Below are 25,316 nucleotides of genomic sequence, written 5' to 3'. Positions count from 1 at the left end.
GGGCAAGAGGCCAAAAAGAAAGTGCCAGTCAAGTCTAAATCTTTTTGCAAAACCTCTCCCAGATACCCTGATGCTTCTGTCTCTTTAGATAAAACTGGTCAGTTGCACTCCCAACCTGCAAAGAAGTCTTGGATGTAAGTATCTTCAGTGGACGTATTTCTTCCTCCAAAGAAAATCAGAGTTTTATGAGTACATAAGAAGAGACCATAAGTAATATCCACACAACTAGCTGTGTCTGTCACATCAGGGTCTATGCTTAAGAGTCACCTCTTAATAGAAAATCACTTGCATTAAAAAGTACTAAAACTTCCCTTGTTTGGAGACATGTCTGCTCCCAACAGGATCATAAGCAGGGTTAACCAAAACATCAAAAGAGGAATACGAACCTGGTTGAATTGGTGAGTCTCAAACATCACTGAAATTGAATGCACTGCCCTTCCTAGAGTTATAAATACATCTCTGAAAATACTTAACTTAAATATTAATAGGTCTTTTCCATCATAGGACAAGTTCATCCCTAAAACCACTTGCATTAAAAGTAAGATCTTCTGTTACAGCTTATCACTACACACCGTCTTCCTTTTAAAATTAGAATTCTATTCTTTTAAAATGATTTAAAATCACATCCACAAAAGCACCAAACTTCAAGTCACATTGTTTTACTTTTTTTTTTCTATTTTTCCCCACTAGATTCTTCAATCCATTAGGGAAAGAACCACATCTACTTTGTTCACTGTGGTATCCCAGGCACTCAGCCCAGGATCTGAAGTGTAGAAGATGGTCAATACATATTTTATAAAGAAATTGATGTGCTTAAGAGAAAAACTATTGTTTTTCTAAAAGCATCATTATTGAAGTTCAGAATAAATTTTAAGATACCAGTATAAGCCAGAAAAGCATCATAATCTTAATCTTCTTAATCTGAAGGCAGTAGATAAAATTCAATGCTAATTTCTGAACGAACAACAATGACATACTCTTAATAAACTTGAGGCCAAGGTAAACTTCTGAAACACAATGAAGAATATCTATCCCAAATCAACAGATAAGATCATGCTTTAAAAACCTTAACAGCAGTCCCATTAAAATCAGAAGCAGGACAGAAAAATAAAAGAAGCCTTTCTCTTTGCCAATATCATCAAACATTTTTTTCAACCTGCCTAATAAAATTAGACTTGAAAACAATCATAAGTACAATTATTGGAAATGATAAGACTAAAGTATTAGACCATTATACAACTGTTTTCTAGAAAAGTCAAGAGAGTCCATTGAAAAGCAATTAGAAATAAAAGTCCTATTAAGTTGGCAGTTATAGAATCGATGTTGAGACTATGCCAGCATGAATCAGAAAATGTTTATGGGATAATGTGGATGAAAAATGCAGGCTTTAACACATAGGTGCACACAGGTGACTATCTCAACATCGAAGGAAGAGTGGAAATGGATTTATGGAGACAGATGTTAAGTAAATTATTTCATCTCACTGTTAGATGAACAGCATTAAATTAAGAAATCCCTTATGCTATTCACCTGCGAGCATTTTCTAGCATAGCCCATGTGAGAGATGTCATCAGGATAATCAGCACAGGGCAAAGGCAAAAGCACGACTGAGACCTTCAGCCAGAGGCCCATATTGAAGCCACCAGTTTCCTTTGCCCACAGTTTCTTAATGAGTAGGCATCATTCCTAGTCTATACTCATGCACACACTCTACCTTAGTTTTACTTTTCCTAAACAATGACCAGCAGCTTTGTCAGGATGTCCAAAGGCAGATTTTGTAAATGGCACATACCCTGATTTTATGGGAGGTCATCCTAAACCCACTCTCTAAATCTGGTTTTATTCAATCCAGACCAAGAGTCAGAAAGTTAATTTTATTTTCATCGATATATAAAAGCTTGAGAGGAAATACACTAAAACATTTATAATGGGATTGGAACTTTTCTTATTTTTATGTTTTTATTATATTGTCAAATTTCCTACAATGAGCGGGTATTACTTTTAGAATTTTTTTTAACAATCTTGATCCACAGAAGAATAAACATTGTTAAAATGTCTATACAGCCAAGAGAAATCTGTACTTTTAATGCCATTCTGATCAAAATTCCACCAGTATTTTTCAAAGAGCTGGAGCAAATAATCCTAAAATTTGTATGGAATCAGAAGAGACCCTGAATTGCTAAAGAAATATTGAAAAAGAAAAACAAAACTGGGGGCATCACGTTACCTGATTTCAAGCTTTACTACAAAGCTGTGATCACCAATACAGCATGGTACTGGCATAAAAACAGACGCATAGACCATGGGACAGAGTAGAGAGCCCAGATATGGACCCTCAACTCTAGGGTCAAATAATCTTTGACAAAGCAGGAAAAAATATACAGTGGAAAAAAGACAGTCTCTTCAATAAATGATGCTGGGAAAATTGGACAGCTATATGTAGAAGAATGAAACTCGACCATTCTCTTACACCGTACACAAAGATAAACTCGAAATGGATAAAAGACCTCAACGTGAGACAGGAATCCATCAGAATCCTAGAGGAGAACATAGGCAATAACCTCTTCGATATCAGCCACAGCAACTTCTTTCAAGATATGTCTCCAAAGGCAAAGGAAACAAAAGCAAAAATGAACTTTTGGGACTTCATCAAGATCAAAAGCTTCTGCACAGCAAAGGAAACAGTCAACAAAACAAAGAGGCAACCCATGGAATGGGAGAAGATATTTGCAAATGACAGTACGGACAAAAGGTTGATATCCAGGATCTATAAAGAACTTCTCAAACTCAACACACATAAAACAGATAATCATGTCAAAAAATGGACAGAAGACATGAACAGACACTTCTCCAACGAAGACATACGGCTATCAGACACATGAAAAAATGTTCATTATCACTAGTCATCAGGGAGATTCAAATTAAAACTACATTGAGATACTACCTTATACCAGTTAGAATGGCCAAAATTAGTAAGACAGGAAACAACGTGTGTTGGAGAGGATGTGGAGAAAGGGGAACCCTCTTACACTATTGGTGGGAATGCAAGTTGGTGCAGCCACTTTGGAGAACAGTGTGGAGATTCCTTAAGAAATTAAAAATAGAGCCTCCCTATGACCATGCAATTGCACTACTGGGTATTTACCCCAAAGATACAGATGTAGTGAAAAGAAGAGCCATCTGTACCCCAATGTTCATAGCAGCAATGGCCATGGTCTCCAAACTGTGGAAAGAACCAAGATGCCCTTCAACAGATGAATGGATAAGGAAGATGTGGTCCATATACACTATGGAGTATTATGCCTCCATCAGAAAGGATGAATCCCCAACTTTTGTATCAACATGGATGGGACTGGAAGAGATTATTCTGAGTGAAATAAGTCAAGCAGAGAGAGTCAATTATCATATAGTTTCACTTATTTGTGGAGCATAACAAATAACATGGAGGACATAGGAAGATGGATAGGAGAAGGGAGTTGAGGAAAATTGGAAGGGGAGATGGACTATGAGAGACTATGGACTCTGAAAAACAATCTGAGGGTTTTGAAGGGGCGGGGGGTGGGAGGTTGGGGGAGCCAGGTGGTGGGTATTGTGGAGGGCACGTATTACATGGAGCACTGGGTGTGGTGCATAAACAATGAATTCTGTTATGCTGAAAATAAAGAAATAAATAAAAAATATTGATCCATCCCTTTTTCTCATCCTTTATTTCCTGTCTCTCAGCTAGTCTTGACAGGGTGTATCTTAAATCCCAGGTCTTCCAAATATATCTCCCATCTGGCCAGCTTTTCTCTGTGACCACCACCCTGGTCCAAGGCCCTGTCATATCCTTCCAGGGTAACTGCAATAAATTCTTGACTCATCTCCCAAGAAAAGTTTTTCCTTCAATATAGGTCAAGGGAGACCTCATGAAGGATGTTTGCATGAACTACAGGAGGGAGGCATAGGGCGAGAACGCAAGACAACTGCAGACAGAGGAAGGGCTATCAGTGTGGCCACGAGATAGACCATGAGACCAGGAGAATGGTCAAGACCTATTCAGTTCCACTGCCGAGCCACATTCATTGTCTTAATTAATTTCATCTTTCCTAGCTTAATTTCAGACATCTTGGAACCCAGTGAAAAGAGTCTGGAAGAAGAAGGCAATGAGCAAAGACCAGACATTCTTGAAATAAAAAAGGAATGAGTGAGCACAAAGACTAATATGTAGCAGTTTATTACTGACTCTGAATAGACATGCCATAAACAACTGTAACATCTATAAGAATTTAGCGTACAATTAGGCAACATTTAAATCAGTGTGAAATTATAAACTACCCAATAAATGTGTCGGAGCAAATTGGGGAGAGGAGGCAATTTCAAGTTAAATCCATTCCATAAAACCAGTCTGAGATATTTTTTTTAACTTCCAATTTAATTAATTGTATTTATTTTTCAATGCATAATTGTCTGATTTAATTAATTAAAATTAAACGTGTTAAAAATGCCATAATTAAAATCAAAGACAGACTGCCACATATTAAGTGGCATAGCAGTAGATAGGATAATGGTTATGATCTTAATAGAAAGCATGCTCTTACTTATCATCAGCAAGAAAAAGAATGCCTCCCTTTGGAAAATGAGCAAAGAACATGAACAGACAATGTGTAAAAGAAAAAACACATGTGGCAAATGAACATGAAAAAGGCTCAACTTTACTGTAGTCAATAATTGCTAAAATAAAAGAACGTGAATACGTCACTCGGCATCAGGGAAATACAAATCAAAACCACAATGAGATATCACCTCACACCAGTCAGAATGGCTAAAATTAACAAGTCAGGAAATGACAGATGCTGGAGAGGATGTGGAGAAAGGGGAACCCTCCTCCACTGTTGGTGGGAATGCAAGCTGGTGCAACCACTCTGGAAAACAGCATGGAGGTTCCTCAAAATGTTGAAAATAGAACTACCCTATGACCCAGCAATTGCACTACTGGGTATTTACCCTAAAGATACAAACATAGTGATCCGAAGGGGCACGTGTACCCGAATGTTTATAGCAGCAATGTCTATAATAGCCAGACTATGGAAAGAACCTAGATGTCCATCAACAGATGAATGGATAAAGAAGATGTGGTATATATACACAATGGAATACTATGCAGCCATCAAAAGAAATGAAATCTTGCCATTTGCGACGACGTGGATGGAACTAGAGCGTATCATGCTTAGTGAAATAAGTCAATCGGAGAAAGACAACTATCATATGATCTCCCTGATATGAGGACATGGAGAAGCAACATGGGGGGGTAGGGGGATAAGAGAAGAATAAATGAAACAAGATGGGATTGGGAGGGAGACAAACCATAAATGACTCTTAATCTCACAAAACAAACTGGGGGTTGCTGGGGGGAGGTGGGATTGGGAGAGGGGGAGCGGGCTATGGACATTGGGGAGGGGAGGCGAACCATAAGAGACTATGGACTCTGAAAAACAACCTGAGGGTTTTGAAGGGTCAGGGGTGGGAGGTTGGGGGAACAGGTGGTGGGTAATGGGGAGGGCACGTTTTGCATGGAGCACTGGGTGTTGTGCAAAAAGAATGAATACTGTTACACTGAAAAAATAAATAAAATGGAATAAAATTTAGAAAAAAAAAAAAAAGAACGTGAATAAAATTGACAAATATGAACAAAAAGTTGATATTTATTACTGTTGCACATGCCACCAGGAGACAAATATTCATGTTCCACTCATAGAAGTAAGTATAAATTGAAACTGTAATTAAATATCATCACTCTTATAACATATTAAAATATTTATATCCATTCCTAGAAACTTATGTGTGTCCAACACACACAAGGCCTTGTTTCTAAGGATATTTATCACTTATAATAGTGAGAACCTGGCAACAATCAACAAATTAGTTAATGAGAACATTTAAAATATTCTAAGTCTATTCACTAGTATTGAAAATTATTGTGAATAACTTGCTGAATTTTAAAAACAGCTTACAAAATAACAAATTTAGTATGATGCCAATTTTATCAAATCTTGTGCATTTCTATGAAGATAGGAAAACACCTGGCTAGAAATAAGATATTAACAATGGCTACCTGGTGACATTTTGAGTGTATATTACTGCATTCTTCCTAATTTTTTCTGTTTTTCTAATTTTTCATAAAACTAATACATGCTCATGGTAATCCAGGAAAAAAATTACACTATAAACACACACATGTATGTATATTTGTATGTAAGTTGGTGGGTGTGTGGATATGTTCTCCTAAAAACTAATAAAAAGGATTATGAAGAACAGTTTCATAGAGAATAATAATGCTAAAGTTATTTTATTTTGTTTTTATTTTTTTTAAGATCCATGCCCAGTGTGGAGCCCAATGCAGGACTTGAATTCACGACTCTGAGATCAAGACTTGAGCTGAGGTCAAAAGTTGGATGCTTCACTGACAGAGCCACGCAGATGTCCCAATGGTAAGTTTTTTTAAAAAGCAACTTTGTTAAAACTCCCTCCGATACCCCTGCCCCCTCTCATTTTAAAATAAATTTTGTCCTTATTACTTCAATTGTGGAAAGTCATTCTGGGGTCATCTGCATATTCCTGTTGTGTACTTCCTGGCACAGAATGGGTCCTCCATAAATATTTACTGTGCGAACGGATACATGCTACATCACAAATGAGGACAAAGATCTTCCAACCCTTTCAATGATCATTTTCTTGACACAATTTAGAATCCATCTAAATAAACTATTGGTCCTGCTGTTTAACTACTTTTAGAAATGTCTTAATATTAACTACTCTAAAAACAAAAACCATTATTTTTGACAGGTGCTCTCTAAAATTTAATTGGTCTAACACCTATAATCCCATATAGCAAGTTAATTTACTTAGCTACTTGGGGGCACATTTCGCAATTAATTCTTTCCGGTGAGTTCACCATGATGCTCATTGCTTAAATCTAGATGATTCATAAGCGTCATTGAGATTTTCTACAAGTGCACTGGGTGAGTGGAACACCTATGGTGAAATTTTTCCAAGATAAAATTACCTGGGACCTGCTCTATAAAGTGGGACTACCAGGAGTTAATTGATCAATCATTGCTTGGTAGAAATGGTATCAGAAATTATTTTTCCTTGGGGCGCCTGGGTGGCTCAGTGGATTAAGCTGCTGCCTTCCGCTCAGGTCATGATCTCAGGGTCCTGGGATCGAGCCCCGCATCAGGCTCTCTGTTCCGCAGGGAGCCTGCTTCCTCCTCTCTCTCTGCCTGCCTCTCTGTCTACTTGTGAACTTTCTCTCTGTCAAATAAATAAATAAAATCTTTTTAAAAAAAAAAGAAATTATTTTTCCTTAATGGCTTCTGGATTAAAAACTTTGGCTCCCAAGCTAAGTTTACAAAACAATAATTCATTTGTTCTCCCTTTCTTCCTTTTTTCTTTCTTCCTTCCTCCCCTCGTTCCTTCCCTTCTTACTTTCTTTCTTTTGAATTTAAATGTTTAGCTCATTTGTAATCTCTCTTGGTATGCAAATTTGAGATATGAATCCAATTAAATGTTTTCTTCAAAGTCCCCATACCATTTATCAAATAGTTTCTATTTCCTACGTCACTCCCATTTGAGATCACATCACTAACCTAGAATACCACTCCATTTCCCGGGAGCAACTTTAGGGGCTAAACAAGTGAACAGTAGTTATCAACTGCTTTTCAAGTATGGTTAGAATTTAACAAAGCTGCAACATGTGCTTTAGAAGAAGAACTGGCAAACCAGATGTGGCCCCCCACCTGTTTTTGTAAATAAAGTTTTATTGGAACACAGCCACACCCAGTCATGTATGTCTTTCCTCTGGCTGCTTTTACACTATGAAGGAAGAATTGAGTAGTTTTAACAGAGACCCTACAACCTGCAAAGCCTCCCAACATTTACTATCTGGCCTTCATCAGAAAAAGTTTTCCAGCTCCTGCTTTGAAATTTGCAGAGCACTTTAACATGCATTAATTCCAGAAGAGAAGTATTTTTTAAAAAATTCAAAATTAGAAAAAACATGCATTAACTCCATGAAAGCCACAATCATCGGAGTGTCCTATCCCGATTTCAACCATAAGGAACACAGACTCGGGAGGGTAAGCAGCTGGTGAGGGACAGACCCAGAGTCCACCCCAAGCCCTGTGACCTTGGATGTTCCTTTCACCATTTATATCGTGCTTTGTGGTTTTCTGAATCTTTTCACACACTTTCTGTGAAGGAAATATGAGTCCCCTTTTACAGATGAAAAACTGAATTGTAGAGAGGGTAAATGAAATTCTCAAGGGCTCACAGTGATGATATCTGAACCTTGGTCTCCAGCAAAAACGATCTGCTGTCTCCATAATATCGCATTGTTGTTAATCTCAATGCAAATCCTAGCTGCTCCCACCCAGAATACTCCAAACACTCCAGATGCTTTTTAGCTACTGTTAATGGAACTATCTTTTTTTTAATGTGGATGATTTATCAAAAGAAAACAAAATTAAGCCCAGGAGAGGGAGAGAATAGGAGGAGGAACAGGAGAAACCTAAAAGTCAGATTTTAAATATAATTAAATTAAATTAAATATACACTTACTCTTCAAAGCAAATAAGAATTGTTTAAAAGGAAGAAGTGGAAAAGTGGCCCCGAATTTCTTCCGGCTTGGGATGCCCACGAGAACGGATGTCAATCCCTCCCCAGTAACTTCTGGACAAATTATTCAAGAGTGTTGTACCCGTTTGCTGAATTCACTTTCCCAAGGCAATTTTTGTCTTTTGCAGGAACCAGGAGGGTTCACACTGAGAGCAGAAAGAGGGATATTAAGTGCATTTTTTAAAGCCATCTTTTTAATAAATTATATCCATAATATCTAAGCAATTCACACTATTCTCCCACAGACTTCATTTCTAGTCCACTAGCCCCACTGGTTCAATAAAGTCACAGCTTTCTGTTATTAATAAGGAAGTTCACCTCAGGTACTTCTTTAATTTCCTGTATTTTTTTCCAACTCAAAGTTAATTTACTTTATCCCTTATCCCAAAAATGATAACAGGGTTTCTATAAAAGTGAACATCCATGATCAAAGAGAAGCTTGTATTATAAACAAATGAGTGCAACTGGGCTCCCTTTGAAATATTTTAACTTAATTAAGCTCACACACTTTTGGCAAAGGCTTAAAAACTTGAGAGTAATTGAAGAGCCATTCCAGTTTGGCTGGATTTGTGGGAGCAGGTTGGGGAGGGGAGTTTACATGGTTAGAGCCTAAAATGTCGCACTGATATTATTTTTCAGCTGCTACTTTTTCTAAACCAAGGATTTTAGGCAAAACTGAATTTGTTCAGGGAATGATGGGATTGTTACATAACTTGATCACAGCCGCCGGGACAAGACAATCTACAGTGCTGAAAACACACAGAGAACTGTGTCCTTCAGGAGTTGGATTTTCTGAGACAAGAAGTGACCAGGGAGACAGACAAACCATAACAGGCTCTTAATCTCAGGAAACAGACTAAGGGTTACTGGGGAGGGGGGTGGGGTGTAGGGGGTGTGGATAGGGTGTCTGGGTGATGGACATTGGGGAGGGTATGTGCTATGGTGAGTGTTATGAATTGTGTAAGACTGAGGATTCACAGACCTGTAGCCCTGGGGCAAATAATACATTATATCTTAATAAAAAATAAAAATTAAATTAAATTAAAATTTTTTAAAAAAAATTTTTTAAGTGTAGAATTTTCCTGTATGTAAATTACATCTCTGTCAACCTGGCTTTCAAAATGTTGGGCTCTGACCACTCAGCTGAGTTGAAAATTATCTCCAATGTTTTCTGAAGCATCATCGGTCATGACCAAGCCAGAAAAAAGTAACTCAGCTTCCATAAATGTTGATCAGTAGAGAGTTTGATGAATTAAAAAAAAAATGACTTCTATCCGTACATATTCATCTGAACACTCTAAAATATGGTTCAGTGGGAAAGAAAACAAGCTGAAGAATAATGTCCTGGTAAAAGCTATACGAGCAGCAGCTGAAGGAGGGTATTATCTCATTTAACAAATAATCGTAGGCTTCAGCTGTGAGCTCAAGCCCCACATACTGTGTGTAGTGATTACTTAAAATAAAAATACCTTGATAGATAGATAGATAGATAGGTAGATAGGTAGATAGATAGATTGTAGCCGGGGTCCAGGGGTATGAAACCAGATCTGGCCACTCCCCACTGGTGAAACTCAAAGGCAGAGAAACAGTGGTGTTGAAGCAAGAAAGGGATTTACTTCAGGGAAGTCAATGCCAGGAAGACTACAGACTCGCCCCTTCCCTCAAGTGCTGAAAAGACTTCCAGCTTCCAGGATTATAGAAGGAAAACGTGAGGGAAAGGGAGGTGGTATGGGCAGATACGAAGTGAAGATCAAATCAGTCACTGTCTTGGAGAAAATTACCTGGGGGCTCTCGCTGGCTCAAGGCAGTCCTTCCCGCTTAAGGGGGTAGTTTGGCTTCCCATCAGGGGATGCTTTGCTCTCAGGGTCTCCCACCTGAGCCAAGAGGCAAATTGGAAAGAAGAAACCTAACGAGAAAGCTTGAGGTCAAAATGGAAGCATCCAAAGTCCTCTTGCATAAGCAAGGGGAAAAATCTTGGTAAGACTGACAATAACTGAGGAGCACCTGGGTGGCTCAGTGGGTTAAGCTTCCGCCTTCAGATCAGGTCATGATCCCAGGGTCCTGGGGTCGAGCCCCGCATCGGGCTCTCTGCTCAGTGGGGAGCCTGCTTCCTCTTCTCTTTCTGCTCCTCTGCCTACTTATGATCTCTGTCTGTCAAATAAATAAATAAAATCTAAAACAAACAAACAAACAAAAAGATTACAATAACTGATATTTATTGACCAATGATTCTAAGTATTTTCCAAGTACCATTTCATTTAATTATCATAAAAACTCTACGAAGTAGGTATGACAGGCCCACTATCAATCAGCCAGGTTGGTTTTTTTTTAACTCTTTTGGGGCCAGAAGTGTTTTGGAAGTCAGATTACTTTAAGTTCTGGTGGGGGGGGGAGGGGATATGATGCTGTATTAGTTATCTATGGCTATGTAACAAAATAGCCAAAACTTAGTGACTTTTAAGACAGTAAACACTTGCTTTATGTCATGGTGTGTAAGGTTCAAGAATCAGAGTAGGGATCAGTGGCTTAGCTGCTGTTTCTGTCTCTTGGTTACAATTGGGATGTCGGGGGTTCCTGGGTGGCTCAGTCATTTAAGCATCTGCCTTCGGCTCAGGGCATGATCTCAGGGTCCTGGGATGGAGCCCCACATCGGGCTCCCGGGTCAGCGGGGAATCCGTTCCCCCCGCCAGCCCCGCTCCTCTGCCTGCTTGTGCTCACTCGCTCACTCTCTCTCAAATAAATACATAAAATTCTTTTTAAAAATCAGGATACCGGCCAAGGCTGTAGTCTCATCTGACGGCCTCACCAGAGGTAATGGGGATTCTGCCTCCAGTCCCACTCAGGCCACTGTGGCTCGCTCCAGAGCCTCAACACTGGAATTCCTACACCACCTTTCCTCACAACACGGCCGCCAGTGTCCCCCAGGGCAGGTGATCCAAGAGAGAATTAGAGCAAACATCCAAGGCAGGAGTGAAATCCCATCTAACCTCATCGCAGAAGTGGCAATCCACCTCTGCCATCTTCTGCTTATTTGAGGAAATCAGTACGGTATTCAGTCCGGCCCACACTCAAGGGGAGAGTTTACAAAAAGGCATGAATACCGGGACGTGGGGGTTCACAGGAGGCCATCTTGGAGTCTGTCTTCCCCAGAAGCACATGCCATGGATTACCGAATGCCCACAGTGAAGTCTGGAACTTTTGAGTAAACACCACCCACACCCACACACACACACACACACACACACACACACACACACACGATATTTCTGCATCAAAGTATTTGAATGCTCTTGCTAAATAGGATAAATAAGGAATCACTAAGTTCATGTCAGTTTAGGTTGGATTTTGCTGCCAATGAAGTTATAAAAACCTTTAGGTTTTCAGAGCCTTTCAGGCTCAGAATTATGGAAAAGAGATTGGAGATCAGTACGATTATCTTCTCCTTTAGAGATGATGATACCCAAGGCCCAGGGGGTTAAGTATGTGTCTCTCTCTCTCTCTCTCTCTCCATATATATACATATATACATCTTCATATAAGCCCGACAGTGATAGACCTATATATATAAATCACTAGTGTCCTCAGAGCAAGAAGAATGAGTACATGTCTCCATGACTTTCCCTTTACAAAGTCACTACATTAAAAACTCTTAGTTTTTTAATAAATAAAATATATTAATTTTTAGAAGAATAAAATAATAATCCTCCCACAAGGCAAAGCGTTTACACGCTACAAGAGCCCAAGGTTTTATTCAATGTTATGCTGGTTTCTAACATGCTGGTCTGTTTGTAGCCCGTGATATCACAAAATGGAAGAATTAAAGAAAAAAGTGGAATAAGGCAAACAAAAAGTGTAATAAATTAAGATGAATTTCCTCAGCTTACGCGTAGTTGGGAATAGTCAGGGGACAAAAATGATCCAGCAGTTAGTAGAAAATGCCTAGCTATGTATGCGAGTGTGTGGGGAAGAATTCTGATTTGTTGCGGTTTTGGTGAGAGTTAATGAAAACCCCTACATCATTTAAAGGTTGGCCAACCTTGACTAGAACACAAATGCCAGTCAGGCTGAAACTTCATTTCTGCCTCTTAAGTTAGTCACTCTCCTGGTTTGCACTGATTCCTAATCGGAATTTTGAGCATGTATTAAATATTGTAGGAGGGAGTGAGTTAGCCCTTTATTTCAGATTCTACTTTTTTTTATGACCTGTTTAAACAGATAAAAACTGACTTTAATAACCGCAAGCAATATTAGATATACTAAATGGACCTACTTCTGATTCTGTATATGTTTAACAAATTAAGCATTTTGTCTTTATGACTAAAAGTAAAGTGCTTAGCAAGGCAAGCTGAGAAATTCATACGCTCTCCTTTAAGGGGTACTAATAAGCCAAACATCACCGGCTTCTGTTGTAACATTGTAACTTTAATTGTAACACCTCAATTCCAAATACATTCCTGTCAAAATCTGAAATGGCCTTGAGACTATGACATGGCAAACACCTTTTTAAAAAATCCATTTTAGGAGCTGAGATAAAAAGGGAATCCACAGCAAATTCCAAAAGGGCAGCCAACACTGTCTTGTCATAAACTCAGCCTCCCACTAGGTGGCGCTGCTTCTCAACTGCTATTCGATTTTTTTTTTTTTTTTCTCCTTTTAAATAAAATAAAACGGGCTTCTCCTGACATTTATGATATGGCTGTTGTTGGCCTCAAAGAGCTCATTAGTTCTAACCACCATGAACCACCTCTTTTCCCAAGAGGAGAGTATTCTCCAGTGTGCTCACTTTAGCAGCGTATTTTTTAAGTGTCACATGGGATGAGATTAATAATAAGATAAGAGATGCTATGGGTAAGTGTGGGTATGGTGTGGTGATAAAGCAGGTAGACTCTAGGCCCAGACTGCCTGGGTTCAATTCCAGCTCTGCTACTAATGGCTGTGTTACCTAGGGCAAATTACTTGACTGCTCTGTGTCTCTGTTCCTTCATCTATAAAACAGATGCAGTCATAGTACCTAACTCGGAGGTCTGATGGGAGGCTTAAATGAGTTGATCTAAGTAAAGCCTTCAGAGGAGTGACTAGGACATAGTAAGCACAATTTAAGAGGCAACTATCAGGGGTGCCTGGGTGGCTCAGTGGGTTAAGCCGCTGCCTTCGGCTCAGGTCATGATCTCAGGGTCCTGGGATCGAGTCCCGCATCGGGCTCTCTGCTCAGCGGGGAGCCTGCTTCCCTCTCTCTCTCTCTGCCTGCCTCTCTATCTACTTGTGATCTCTCTGTCAAATAAATAAATAAAATCTTTTAAAAAAAAAAAGAGGCAACTATCAACCCTATGACTACCCCCGGGAATGCTTGCTGGCATGGCACTGGCCATATTTTTTTTTAATTTTTGTTTATTTATTTGACAGAGAAAGAGGCAGCAAGAGAGGGAACACAAGCAGGGGTAGTGGGAGAGGGAGTAGAGGCTTCCCGCTGAGCAGGGAGCCCCAGGCAGGGCTCAATCCCAGGACCCTGGGATCATGACCTGAGCTGAAGGCAGATGCCCACTGACTGAGCCATCCAGGTGCCCCCACTGGCCGTATTTCACTAAATCCTGTCAACAATACTGAGAGTAGTTTGATCTACTAGATCCATTGTACAGACAAGGAAACCAGTGCCAAATAAGTGAAATGAATTACCCAAGGTCTAGGTTAGTGGCAGGGTTAGAACCTCAACCCACAACTACCTAATTCTAAACCCATGCTCTTAACCACTAGAATATCATACAAGCCAAGTATTATAAGCAATAAAAAGCAAGAAATCGATAGCTCAAATTAAGAGATAACAGCAATTGTTCTCCGAAAAACATGTGGTTTTCTCTTTGTTTTCCCCTCTACAACATAATTATATTTCCTTACCTTTACGTGATTTGCCCCCCTAAATTAAACTTTGGCCTTAACATTTATTTCTAAACCAGCAGGCAGTATCTATAGCCTAAATCTTTAAAAATGCTTGAGATGTGGTTTTGAGATGAACTTAAAAGATAGTCCACTAAAAAAGGTTAGATTATTTAAAAGTGGAGAAAAGATGATTCTACAATTCTGCACAAAGATAAAAATAGAATTCCAAGCTCTTTACCCAAAAAAAAACTATACTACCTTCCAACTGCTGTTTTTTTTTCCCCTGTCCATCCTTGAAATGACCTTGGTTTAATTACCTGCATCTCAATGAATGAATCTACATAGAAAGTGAAGGTTAATTAATGAAGGATCGTTTCTTTTGCTAACGCCACCAGGCAGTGGCTGACAGCAAGAACGGACCATGCGGCATTAGCCTCTATCTCATTAGAAATGGTCAGATTGATGTGCTCACTTTGGACCAGGGAAGGGAAAGACAGTCGTTTACTAACAATGGCCAGTCGCGGTGCACAGTCGCAAAGCTCCCGACCTAAGAACTCTAACCTTAAGTATCACCTGCTCTTGAACTCAAGGAATCCAAAATACCAGAAATGCAAAGATCACATTCTAACAAGGCTTTGAGATACGCATGTTGGTCGCATATTAATATTCACAGAACTTCTATACCATAATATTTTATTACCTTCCTTGTTTTCAAGTATTTTTTTTTTAAACTAGGTCATTCCAGAACAGGTTTATGAAGCTCAGCATTAATAACAATTTGAACTGGATAAATTTTTGCTCTAAGCAACTGCTCTGTGTTATGTAAAATATTTAGTAGTGACTTCTACCCACTGGATACCAGTAACACCCTTCCCCCTCGTTGTAACAACCAAGATCGTCTCCAATATTGCTAAGTGTCCCCTTGAGTGCAAAATTGTCCCTCCTGAGAACCAGTGATCAAGAAAAAATATAGTTTTAGAGTTTGAGACTTCTGATGTCTCAGACTGGGTGCAGGGGGGGAAAGTTGGAAAAATAATATATCTGTATTCTCTTTACCCAGATTCTTCAACTGTTTCCATTTTACACGACCATAGTCCAATTACTAAAAGCAGGAAATTAGGGGCTTCTGGGTGATGCAGTGGGTTAAGCATCCAACTCTTGGTTTCATCTGGGGCCATGATCTCAGGGATCTCTGGGATCAAGTCCGGCATCGGGCTCCATGCTCAGCACAGAGTCTGCTTAAGATTCTCTCTCTCTCCTCTCAGGGCTCAGACCTAGTTTGAGGTGACATGGCTAAACGCACCAAGAAGGTCGGAATCGTGGGCAAATACGGGACCCGCTATGGTGCCTCCCTCAGGAAGATGGTGAAGAAGACTGAGATAAGCCAGCACGCCAAGCACACTTGCTCCTTCTGTGGCAAAACCGAGATGAAAAGACGAGCTGTGGGGATCTGGCACTGTGGCTCCTGCATGAAAACCGTCACCGGTGGCACCTGGACCTACAGCACCACTTCTCCCGTCACAGTAAAGTCTGCCGTCAGAAGACTGAGGGAGTTGAAAGACCAGTAGAAGCACCGCCGTTTGAAACATTGCTAGCCTATAATACATGGGTTAATTTATGTAAAAAAAAAAAAAAAGATTCTCTCTCCCTCTGCCCCTTCTGTTCATGTTCTCTCTCCCCCTAAAATAAGTAAATAAATCTTTAAAAAAAATAAGCACAGAAAATTGATGTTGTTATAATATCATTAAGTAACGTATAGGTCTTAGTCAAATATCACCAGTTTCTCACCCATGTCTGTTACTGGTCACATGTTGCATGCGGTTGTCATGGTAACTACAGTTTCCTCTAACCTGTGATGGTTGCTCCGTCTTTCTTTCATGACCTCGGTGTGTTGGAGGAGCACTGACCAGTTAGATATTTCGTAAAACATTCCTCAGTGTAGGTTTGTCTGACATGCTTTTATGATCAGGCTGAAGTTATGTCTTTTTGCACGAATGCCACAGTAGTGCTGTGTCCTTCTCTGTACATGATATCACAAGGTACTACCAGACGTGCTATTAAATTTGATCACGTGGCTGAGGGAGCACCCGTAGTTTCTCCACCGTCAAGTTATTTATTCTTCCTTTGTATATAGTAAGCATCTTGTGGGGGAAATTCCTTGAAACGATGTAAATATCCTCTTTCTCACCTTAATTTTATCCACGAATTTTAGCATCCAGCAATGCTTCTTGCTCACAGTAATTATTATTGTGGTGTTTGCCAAATGGTGACTTTCTATTTTGGTCATTCGACATTTATAATTGGAATTCTATTGTACGGAGTAACTGTTCCTTTTTCTCCACTTTTTAGTTATTTTTAAAGGAACTTTTGTCTTACTACCACAAATGAAAAGCCAGAATTAAAACAAGTGTTTTAATGATAAAAAAATAATAATGGTAACAACAGTACAAAATAAACTCAATGAAAACCATTTATATCAATTTCTAACTGGACACTATAGCCTTTGGAGGCTCCCAGTCTGATGTCCCGTTTCGCTTTGTTAAAGAGATTAATAGGCATTAGGAAAGTATTACAAACATGCTAGAGACAACCTTTCTCCTTCGTGTATCAGCAGAAGGATGGGAAGACAATTGGAAAAGCAATCACCGTGTGGTTCAATATTATTTGATAATAATATTTATTAATATTAAGCTCCATAATATCTAAGATCGTCTCATCTTTCTCCAGTGGTCTGTGGCCCACATTTTGAAAAACACTAACCAGCTTCTTCCATTTTATAGATGATGCAACCAAGACCCAGAGAAAGTAAATAACCTCCCTGATATTCACTAATAGAGGATCTTTGTGAAAAGGAACAGTAATATCTCAGACAAGTCTAAGAGTACAATGCTGGGAGTGAGATGGGCTGGTCGGTGGAGATTCATAATCAGGGTGGCAGAGGGTCTCATAAAACTCACGGGGAAGAATGCAGCTAGACCAGGAATGGACTGGAACCTGGAAAACAAGAGTGAGCAGATCCTGCTTCTCATTTCTATTTTTCTCTGTACCGGTCGGTATTTTATTTTCTCTCCTTGTCTCCCTCTCTCACAGCTATCTCAGCTTCTTCATCCTGGCAGAAAAACGGAGCAGCCCTAGAACAACCAAGTCTATAGTCCAAACCATACTCAGAACGACACTGGGTCTCCCTGGATCCCAATTCTAAACTCCTAAAAGGAGAATCTGATTGGCCCAGCTTAAGTGAGGGGCACACTCTTGATCCAATCAGCTGTGATGAGGGGCAGGACGGCATAATGCAAAAGGAGGGCTGGCCATCATGAGCTGAGCAATGATCCTAAGCAAATACCACCGACCAAGCCTGTGTATCCAAAGGCCTAGAAAACTGGCTTCTCAATGGCCAATCCGGGTCCTCAAAACAGTGGTCTCTGGCATCAGTCTTTAGTATACTAGCCATCCAAATACCACGTGAAGTATTTTTTCTTTACACGTTTTCTTTGAACTGATGCTAATTTTTTTTTCTTAAAAAATAGCATTGAGGGGTGCCTGGGTTGTTCAGTAAGTTGAGCATCCAGCTCTTGATTTCGGCTCAGGTCATGGTCGCATGGGTGGTGAGATCAAGCTTGCGATGGACTCCAAGAGTCTGCTTAAGGATTCTGTCCCTCTGCCTCTCTCTCTCTCTCTCTCTCTCTCTCTCTCCCAAAAAAAATAAATAAATCTTTAAGAATAGCATTGACTATAATGGTATAATATGAGCTTAACTAGGAAAATCAGATATTTTTTTTCTAATACTGATTTAAATCCATGCATGTTACTAAAACCAAGAATGGGGGCATCTGGGGGGGCTCAACCTGTTAAGTGTCTGCCTTTGGCTGGGGTCATGATCGCAGGGTCCTGGGATTAAGCCCTGCATCAGGCTCCCTGCTCAGTGGGAGTCTCTTTCTCCCTCTGTCTCTCCCCCTACTGTGCTCTCTCTCTCTCTGTCAGATAAATAAATAACATTAAAAATATATAAATGAATAAAAATAAAACCAAGAATGTACAACGTGGGCCATAGAAAAGCCCAGTTTATGCATCCCTTACTTCAGTAAGTACTAGGCACTCTAAGCTTTGCAGTCTCTTCCCTGTTTTCTCTGTCCCATGTAGCGAGATCTATGTTCAAATTTTCAGACAGTTTTGAATCCACTCCTGTTTCATTCTTCCTAAAATTAAATTATTCTGACTTGAAAATTACATGTTGTTGAGAAATTGGCTTTTGATGTTTCTCTGAGCTCTTCACACCAACTTTTTAAAAATAAACCCTGCTCAGTTTTTTACTCATTTATTCTAGTATTGACTACAGTGGGAGACTCTTAAGGATGGATTTGGCTCATGTTTCAACCATGTTAAAACCGTGGTTTTAAAGGTCAATGCAGATAAATACCTAATACATACTTCGGAAGATCTTAAGTTCCAGAGATACAAAAAATGAAAAACCCTTGAGCCTGCCCTCAAGATGCTCCCAGGATCTCAAGGGAGGACAGAAAGCTCAATAAACAATGGCAGTAAACAGGATAAACATCCTGTAGGGGTCCACCAGGCACCCTGCATCCCCCACTCCAGAAGATGCAAAGTAAAAGGTAAGGGCAGGATGCTGAATCCATAAAGGGCCTGGAAAATGAGACACGTGGCTACCTGGGGGGAACCATTCAAATCGGAGGAAAGAACAAGCACAAAAGTCTGAGGCAAGAGCTTGCTGGGAAGATTCCGAGAAAGCTAGGAGCTGTCTGTAGCTGGAACAGAGTGAGCAAGGGGAAGAGCGATAGGAGGACAGAAACAGAGAAGCAGTTGGGGGATGGTCTGTAGGTCAGGTGGGACCTTATGGAGGACTTTGGCTTTTCCTTGGCCTGAGACAGGAGCTGCTGGGGGTTTTAGGCAGAGAAATGACCTATTTTAAAAGGCTTTCTTGGAAAGAGTGGAGGACTCGGAAAAGAGTAGATTATAGAAGTCAAAGGTGAAGATGGGAAGCTGTTAGATCCCTAGGAATTAACTGGCTGAGCCATAATGGCGGTTTGGACTCTGGATCCATTTTGAAGGTAGCACCAACAGAATTTGAGTAGATGTGGGGCATGAGAGAAGATGTGAAGTCAAGACCACATGTAAAGTTATGACTTGAGTCACAGAGTGGATCAAGTTTCTAGCCACTGGAGCTGGTAGGAAGGAGGCTGCCACCAGGCTTTTGTTCTGGACGCGTCAAATGTTTGAGATGCCTGTGAAATGCAACCACACGGAGATAACAAGAAGGCAGTTGGACACAAGATCCTGGTGTTCAGGACAAGGCTCCACGCTGGATTAATTAAGTAGTACAGACCCTATTAGTTCAGGACCTGGCGTATAGTAGTCATTCAATAAGCGGCAAATGCATGAATGCAATGATTTGCATCAGCCCAGATCATCCACATAGTGCTGGAAAGAGGGAGGCCTTTACACCCTACTCATGTGGGTCAATAAGAGTTTCCCATGAGAAGAAAAGCATTTTTTTTTTTGCCCTTATTCCAAATGATCAGCAAAATAAGACAGTGTGGTTTCACTTAGGTTGTTTTCTATCTCCAAGATAACATTAATAAACAAATTTGAAATCATACGAGTATGAACGTAAATAATTTACAGTGTCCTTGAAGAGCTCAGAAGGGCTTTGTAAGGTAAATAATTTATAATCTCATAGAGTTTCCTTTTTCACTAATTAAGGGTGAAAATTTTGCCAATAAATCATGAGAGGTTTCGGGAAATATGCAGAGTGGAGATCAATTCGGTACAATAAACATTTACTGAAAAACTACTGTGTACCAGACACTTAGCTGGAGATGAGTGGTTCAAAGACCTGTATTGTGGCATTTCCACTTTAAAGGAGTTGCCCGTGGGGCAGGAGAAAGAGCGTCCTTAGGACCAAGTGGCAAGACTAGAGCACACATCGGTGCTGCTCACCACTGAGTTTTGATGCTGGGCTTTGCAGGCGCGAGGTGGGATGTTAATTCCCCGCCCCCTCAGGGCAAGTCCTGACCATGTGCCTTGCCTTAGCCAGTGGAATGTAAACGAAAGCCAGCTGTGTTACTTCCAGGTGGAAGCTGTAAGAGGCAGTGAGTGATCTGTCATGGTAACGGGTTCAATATTTGTATCCCCCAAAAGTCATAGGTTGAAAGGTAATCTCCAAGGGGATGCCATATTACATGGCGGAGCCATTGGGAGGTGGTTGGGTCCTGGAGCGCGGACTTACAAATAGGATTAGTGCCTTTATAAGAAGCAGCCAGAGAGCTAGCTCACTCTCTTTCTGCCATGTGAGAATATGATGAGAAGTCTGCAGTCTGCAACCCAGAAGACTGACTCTCACCAGAACTCAACCATGCTCGCCCTCTGATCCCAGACGTCCTGCCTCCAGAACCATGGATTTAATAATTTAATAATTAAAAACGATTTAATAATAAATTGTTATTATTTATAAGCCACTCGGTCTATACCTGAACTGCAAGGAGAACAGTGTTCTGGTCTGCTGTCACAGTGACACAAAGGCATGTTAAGGGGTCGCTTCCTCCAACCCAGGCCTATCAGTGACTGCTGTGAGCCGAGCTTCCCCACCCCCACGGAAACGACCTGTCGGATCTGCAGCATGAACAGGAAATAACCGTGTGTGTGTGTGAAGCCACCCACACTTAGGGATTGTGAATTACTACAGAGTCTATCCCATCCTAAATGATTCCAACCCTACTTTGATAAAGGATACATCCTTTGTGAATTTCCACATTTCGAATACCCCTGTAATCCCTCTTCCTTTTATTTATCTAGTCCTGTTTTAAAGTATAATTTCTGCCCTGTGTTTCCCAAATCATGTTTCTATGTTCATAGAAACAAAGCCATGGATCCAAGCTGTCAGTTAAATACTTTCCTCCACTTTTCAATTTATTTAAAAATTCCACTTTCCAGCTGGAATCCTATCTTTCTGTCTTCAATTGCCCTTCTCCTATATACTTTTTTTGTGCAAGTCATAGCCTACACCAGAAGCAAATTTGTAGCTGTTAATTACACAAGCATTTCCTGGTGGGTATAGAGTAGAGGCCAAGGGAATCATGTGAAACCTACATGGCAGCTGGCTAAGAGACCGGATCTCAGCAAAGGTTATGAATACCTGACCGTAAGAGACTCTTAACTCTAGGAAACAGACTGAGGGTGGCTGGAGGGGTGGGAGCGTAGGAGGATGGGGTAACCAGGGGATGGGCATTAAGGAGGCACATGATAGAATGAGCACTGGGTGCTACATACAACTTATGGATCACTAGACCGTACCCCTGATACTAATACTACACTACATGTTAACTAAATTTAATTTTTTTTAAAGATCTTATTTATTTGCTAGAGATCACAAGTAGGCAGAGAGAGGAGGAAGCAGGCTCCCTGTTGAGCAGAGAGCCAGATGCGGGGCTCAATCCCAGGACCTGACATCACGACCTGAGCCGAAGGCAGAGGCTTTAACCCACTGAGCCACCCAGGCACCCCTAAATTTAATTTTTTTAATATTTATTTATGGGGGGGATCATGAGCAGAGGGAGGAGCAGAGAGAGTCCCAGCCTCTCCACTGAGCAGGGAGCCCAACGCAGACCTTGATCCCAGGACCTGAGCCGAAGGCAGACACTTAACCGACTGAGCCACCCAGGTGCTCCAAGTAAATTCAATTTTTTTTTATTTTTTTTAAGATTTTTTTATTTATTTATTTGACAGAGAGAGATCACAAGTAGGCAGAGAGGCAGGCAGAGAGAGAGGGGAAAGCAGACTCCCTGCTGAGCAGAGAGCCCGATGCAGGGCTCGATCCCAGGACCCTGAGATCATGACCTGAGCCGAAGGCAGAGGCTTAACCCACTGAGCCACCCAGGCGCCCCTCCAAGTAAATTAAATTTAAATACAAAATTTTGTTAAAAAGGTTACGAATGCCTGCCTATTCATCAAGGGCCCTCCAGGGACTCGCAAGTTAGCAAAACCATGGAACATATGCTGTTTCTCTGTGTTTTGTTGCCTGCCATCTTTCTAGTGCCTGGAAAATGTGTGGCACAGAGTAGATGCCAAATGAACATTAGCAGGGAGGGAAAAGGGAAGGGAAAAAGAGGAGAAGGTCAAGAAGGAGAAATAAAGGAAGGCAGGAAGCACACAGAGGCAGAAGGTGTGAAGGCTTCCTGGGGACGAGAATAAAACAAAGACTTTTTAAGATACTTTTCTTAAACAGTTCTGGGAAAGTTCCACCATCATTAATTTCAGAGCATAAGAAGAATTTCTGTGCAGGTCAGCAGTTCTTCTAATGGCTTGGAAAATCTACGCTGGATGAAGGGCAAATGCTACCTATAGCCAAAGTACTAGGTATTTCCTTAAGAGCAACCAAGTGCCATTTCAACTGTTATGGTAGACTGAGTTGGGAAAGGTCAAGGCGAAGAGAAATAAGAGAAAATATGCTCATAGCAGTGGTGGGGGCCAAGATGAGATGGGGGAGGGGAGGCCATCGAGGACTTGAGCCTGCCTCCAACCAGATAAAATCCATTATCCTCAAAAGTCAGGCCAAATAAGCAGTAACAAGATATCTTTGTTTTTATTAATTGACATCTTCTTGATCTTAAGAAAATATGACTACAAGCTACTTACTTTTCTAAACAGCAATTTTATTGATCCATAACACAACCCGAACGGCAGTGTTCTTTCTGCAAAAATCCAGCTTTAGGACAAACCCCATCAGCTCTACCAGGTTGCTCTAGGACTGAATTTTGGAGCAGACCTTGGCTAAGAGTGAATTATTTATTTCCAGCATCAGCACCAACAAACACAGGGGCCCCAGCCTCAGATGCCCACTGCTCCAGCTCCAACATGGGGGCTATTACTAGATGCTGACTTCAGCCACTGGCTCATGCATTTGTGGATTACAACACACAGTATCAATTTTCACTTACCTACCTGGAGATGGGAGAAACCCGGTGTTCGCTAAGACGAGTTTTGACTCTAAGGATAAGAAATCCAAAATCGCACTGAGGGAAATTTCTTAAGGCTGGCACTCAGAAGCACAGGGTAGACACGGAGGCTAGAGAGTGGCAGGGTTCCAGGCTCCCCCTGTCTTGTTTCTCCCCCATGCACTGTTCCCATTCCCAGGATCACTTCTTGGTCCAAAACTGTTGCTGGAGCACCAGCTATTATATCCACAGTCCAGCCATCAGGAAGGAATTAGATGGGGAGAAGGGAGACAAAGAAGCACCCACTAACCTCTTTTTAAATACATTTCTCAGAAGTTATCACTTCCTCTTACAACTAATTAGACAAGAATTCAGGTTCACGGTCCCACTTGGGAGCAAGGGAACCTGGGAAATCTTGCTCTATTTGGGGCTTCTATGTGCCACTCAACAATTAAAGGTCAATTACTAGGGAAGAAAGGGGAATAGCACTGAGGGATAATTGGTACTTCCACCCACTCCAATATGGTTTATGCCAGATTTTAATTTGTCTTACTCTGCCTCTTCTCAAGTGCTAAGAAAAATAATGAGATATATAAAGTTTTCTGAAACCATGAAACCGAACTCATTTACCTTTATAATTTTCTATTAATCTACTACCAGAATTCATTTTACATTTAATTCCAGCCTCTAACACTTTAATGCCATCTCTTTAGTCTTTACACATTAGTGGTCTCAGCCTTGTCAGACTTTTTCATCTCCTTTATGTTCATTTATTTTAACTTTTAGTGGTTCTTCTAGCCAATCCTTTATCCTTTTTATTACAAGAGCATGAAATTTCATAATCCCCTAGAGCTTTGTTAGTCAGCTGCTACAAGGTTCTTAACCTTCACTAATTTATTCCCTCATTTTTGACTTTCAGATCTGAAGCATGCCTTAATATTTTGTTTTTGCATTCGAAAGTAACTTTTATTAAGTAGGTTTATTGCATTAATAGATTTTTATTTCAGTTTTTGCCATTATATTTAAGTTCTCTGCCAGTTATGCTGGAGATCGCTTTAATAACGATTTATAATGCTATGCAATATAATTTATATTATAATATAATAAAATGTACATAATATAATAAAGCCAAGAGTCATCTTATAAAACTTTACCTGGAAATTGCTTCAAAGAAGCATGTATTTTTTAACTCCCAAATACACCATTTTATTGACATTTATTATAATAGGAAATTCCTAAGCAAGAAGAGCTTCCCTTTTTAAGAAAAATAATAATAAAGACAGTGTCCCTTAAAATACCACATAGGTTTTGATTTTTTATTTGCCTCATCCTTCCTTCTGTTTTGGCTTCTCAAAGGCAGAGAGAGGATTGTTTTTCCTTCATCATACAATTACATGAATGATCAATACCCAGCCGCGACCATCTCTAATTCAGGTTACAACAGCAAGAACGATCATGTTGGCATTAACTGAGATATATATGTGACAATAAAATAATACTAATAATTATAAAACACTCTCTCCTCCTCCATTGAAAATCTGGCAGGGATTATAGAAAGACTGATCAAAATGCAAATGTTAGACATACATTTGCGCAGCAGCGAAAAGAAAAACCAAAGCATGAACTTGAGGACTTTAAACCTTCTGGGCTTTAAAGTGATACCAATGCAAGGAAAATAACAATAATAATAATAATAATAATGGTCACCAGAGGGCTGCACTCATAGTATTTTTCTTCAGGCAAGAACCTAGAACTACATCGAGGAATATGCGTTCCACAACGCCCCTTCCCCTGGCTCCCAAAAAAAACTCACTGGTTTAAAGCAAGAACTTTCAT

The 25,316-nt window shown here is 40.3% G+C and overlaps 1 protein-coding gene across 1 annotated transcript; it reads left to right on the top strand.

The window, feature by feature from the left end:
- Window positions 1-15,808: 15,808 nt before the first annotated feature.
- Window positions 15,809-16,097, top strand: LOC123927073 (60S ribosomal protein L37a-like). The gene has a single exon (XM_045981598.1). The coding sequence runs from the start codon at window positions 15,819-15,821 to the stop codon at window positions 16,095-16,097; it is 279 nt and encodes a 92-aa protein (XP_045837554.1). The 5' UTR covers window positions 15,809-15,818.
- The last annotated feature ends 9,219 nt before the right edge of the window (window positions 16,098-25,316 follow it).

Source organism: Meles meles, chromosome 16, assembly GCF_922984935.1.
Source record: "Meles meles chromosome 16, mMelMel3.1 paternal haplotype, whole genome shotgun sequence".
NCBI classification, from domain to species: Eukaryota; Metazoa; Chordata; class Mammalia; order Carnivora; family Mustelidae; genus Meles; species Meles meles.
The sequence above is the reverse complement of the archived record's forward strand: the minus strand, read 5'-3'. Positions and strand labels throughout refer to the sequence as shown.

Excerpts from the sequence above, each read along its gene's own strand:
- LOC123927073 (XM_045981598.1), top strand. The coding sequence starts at position 15,819 with ATGGCTAAACGCACCAAGAAGGTCGGAATCGTGGGCAAATACGGGACC.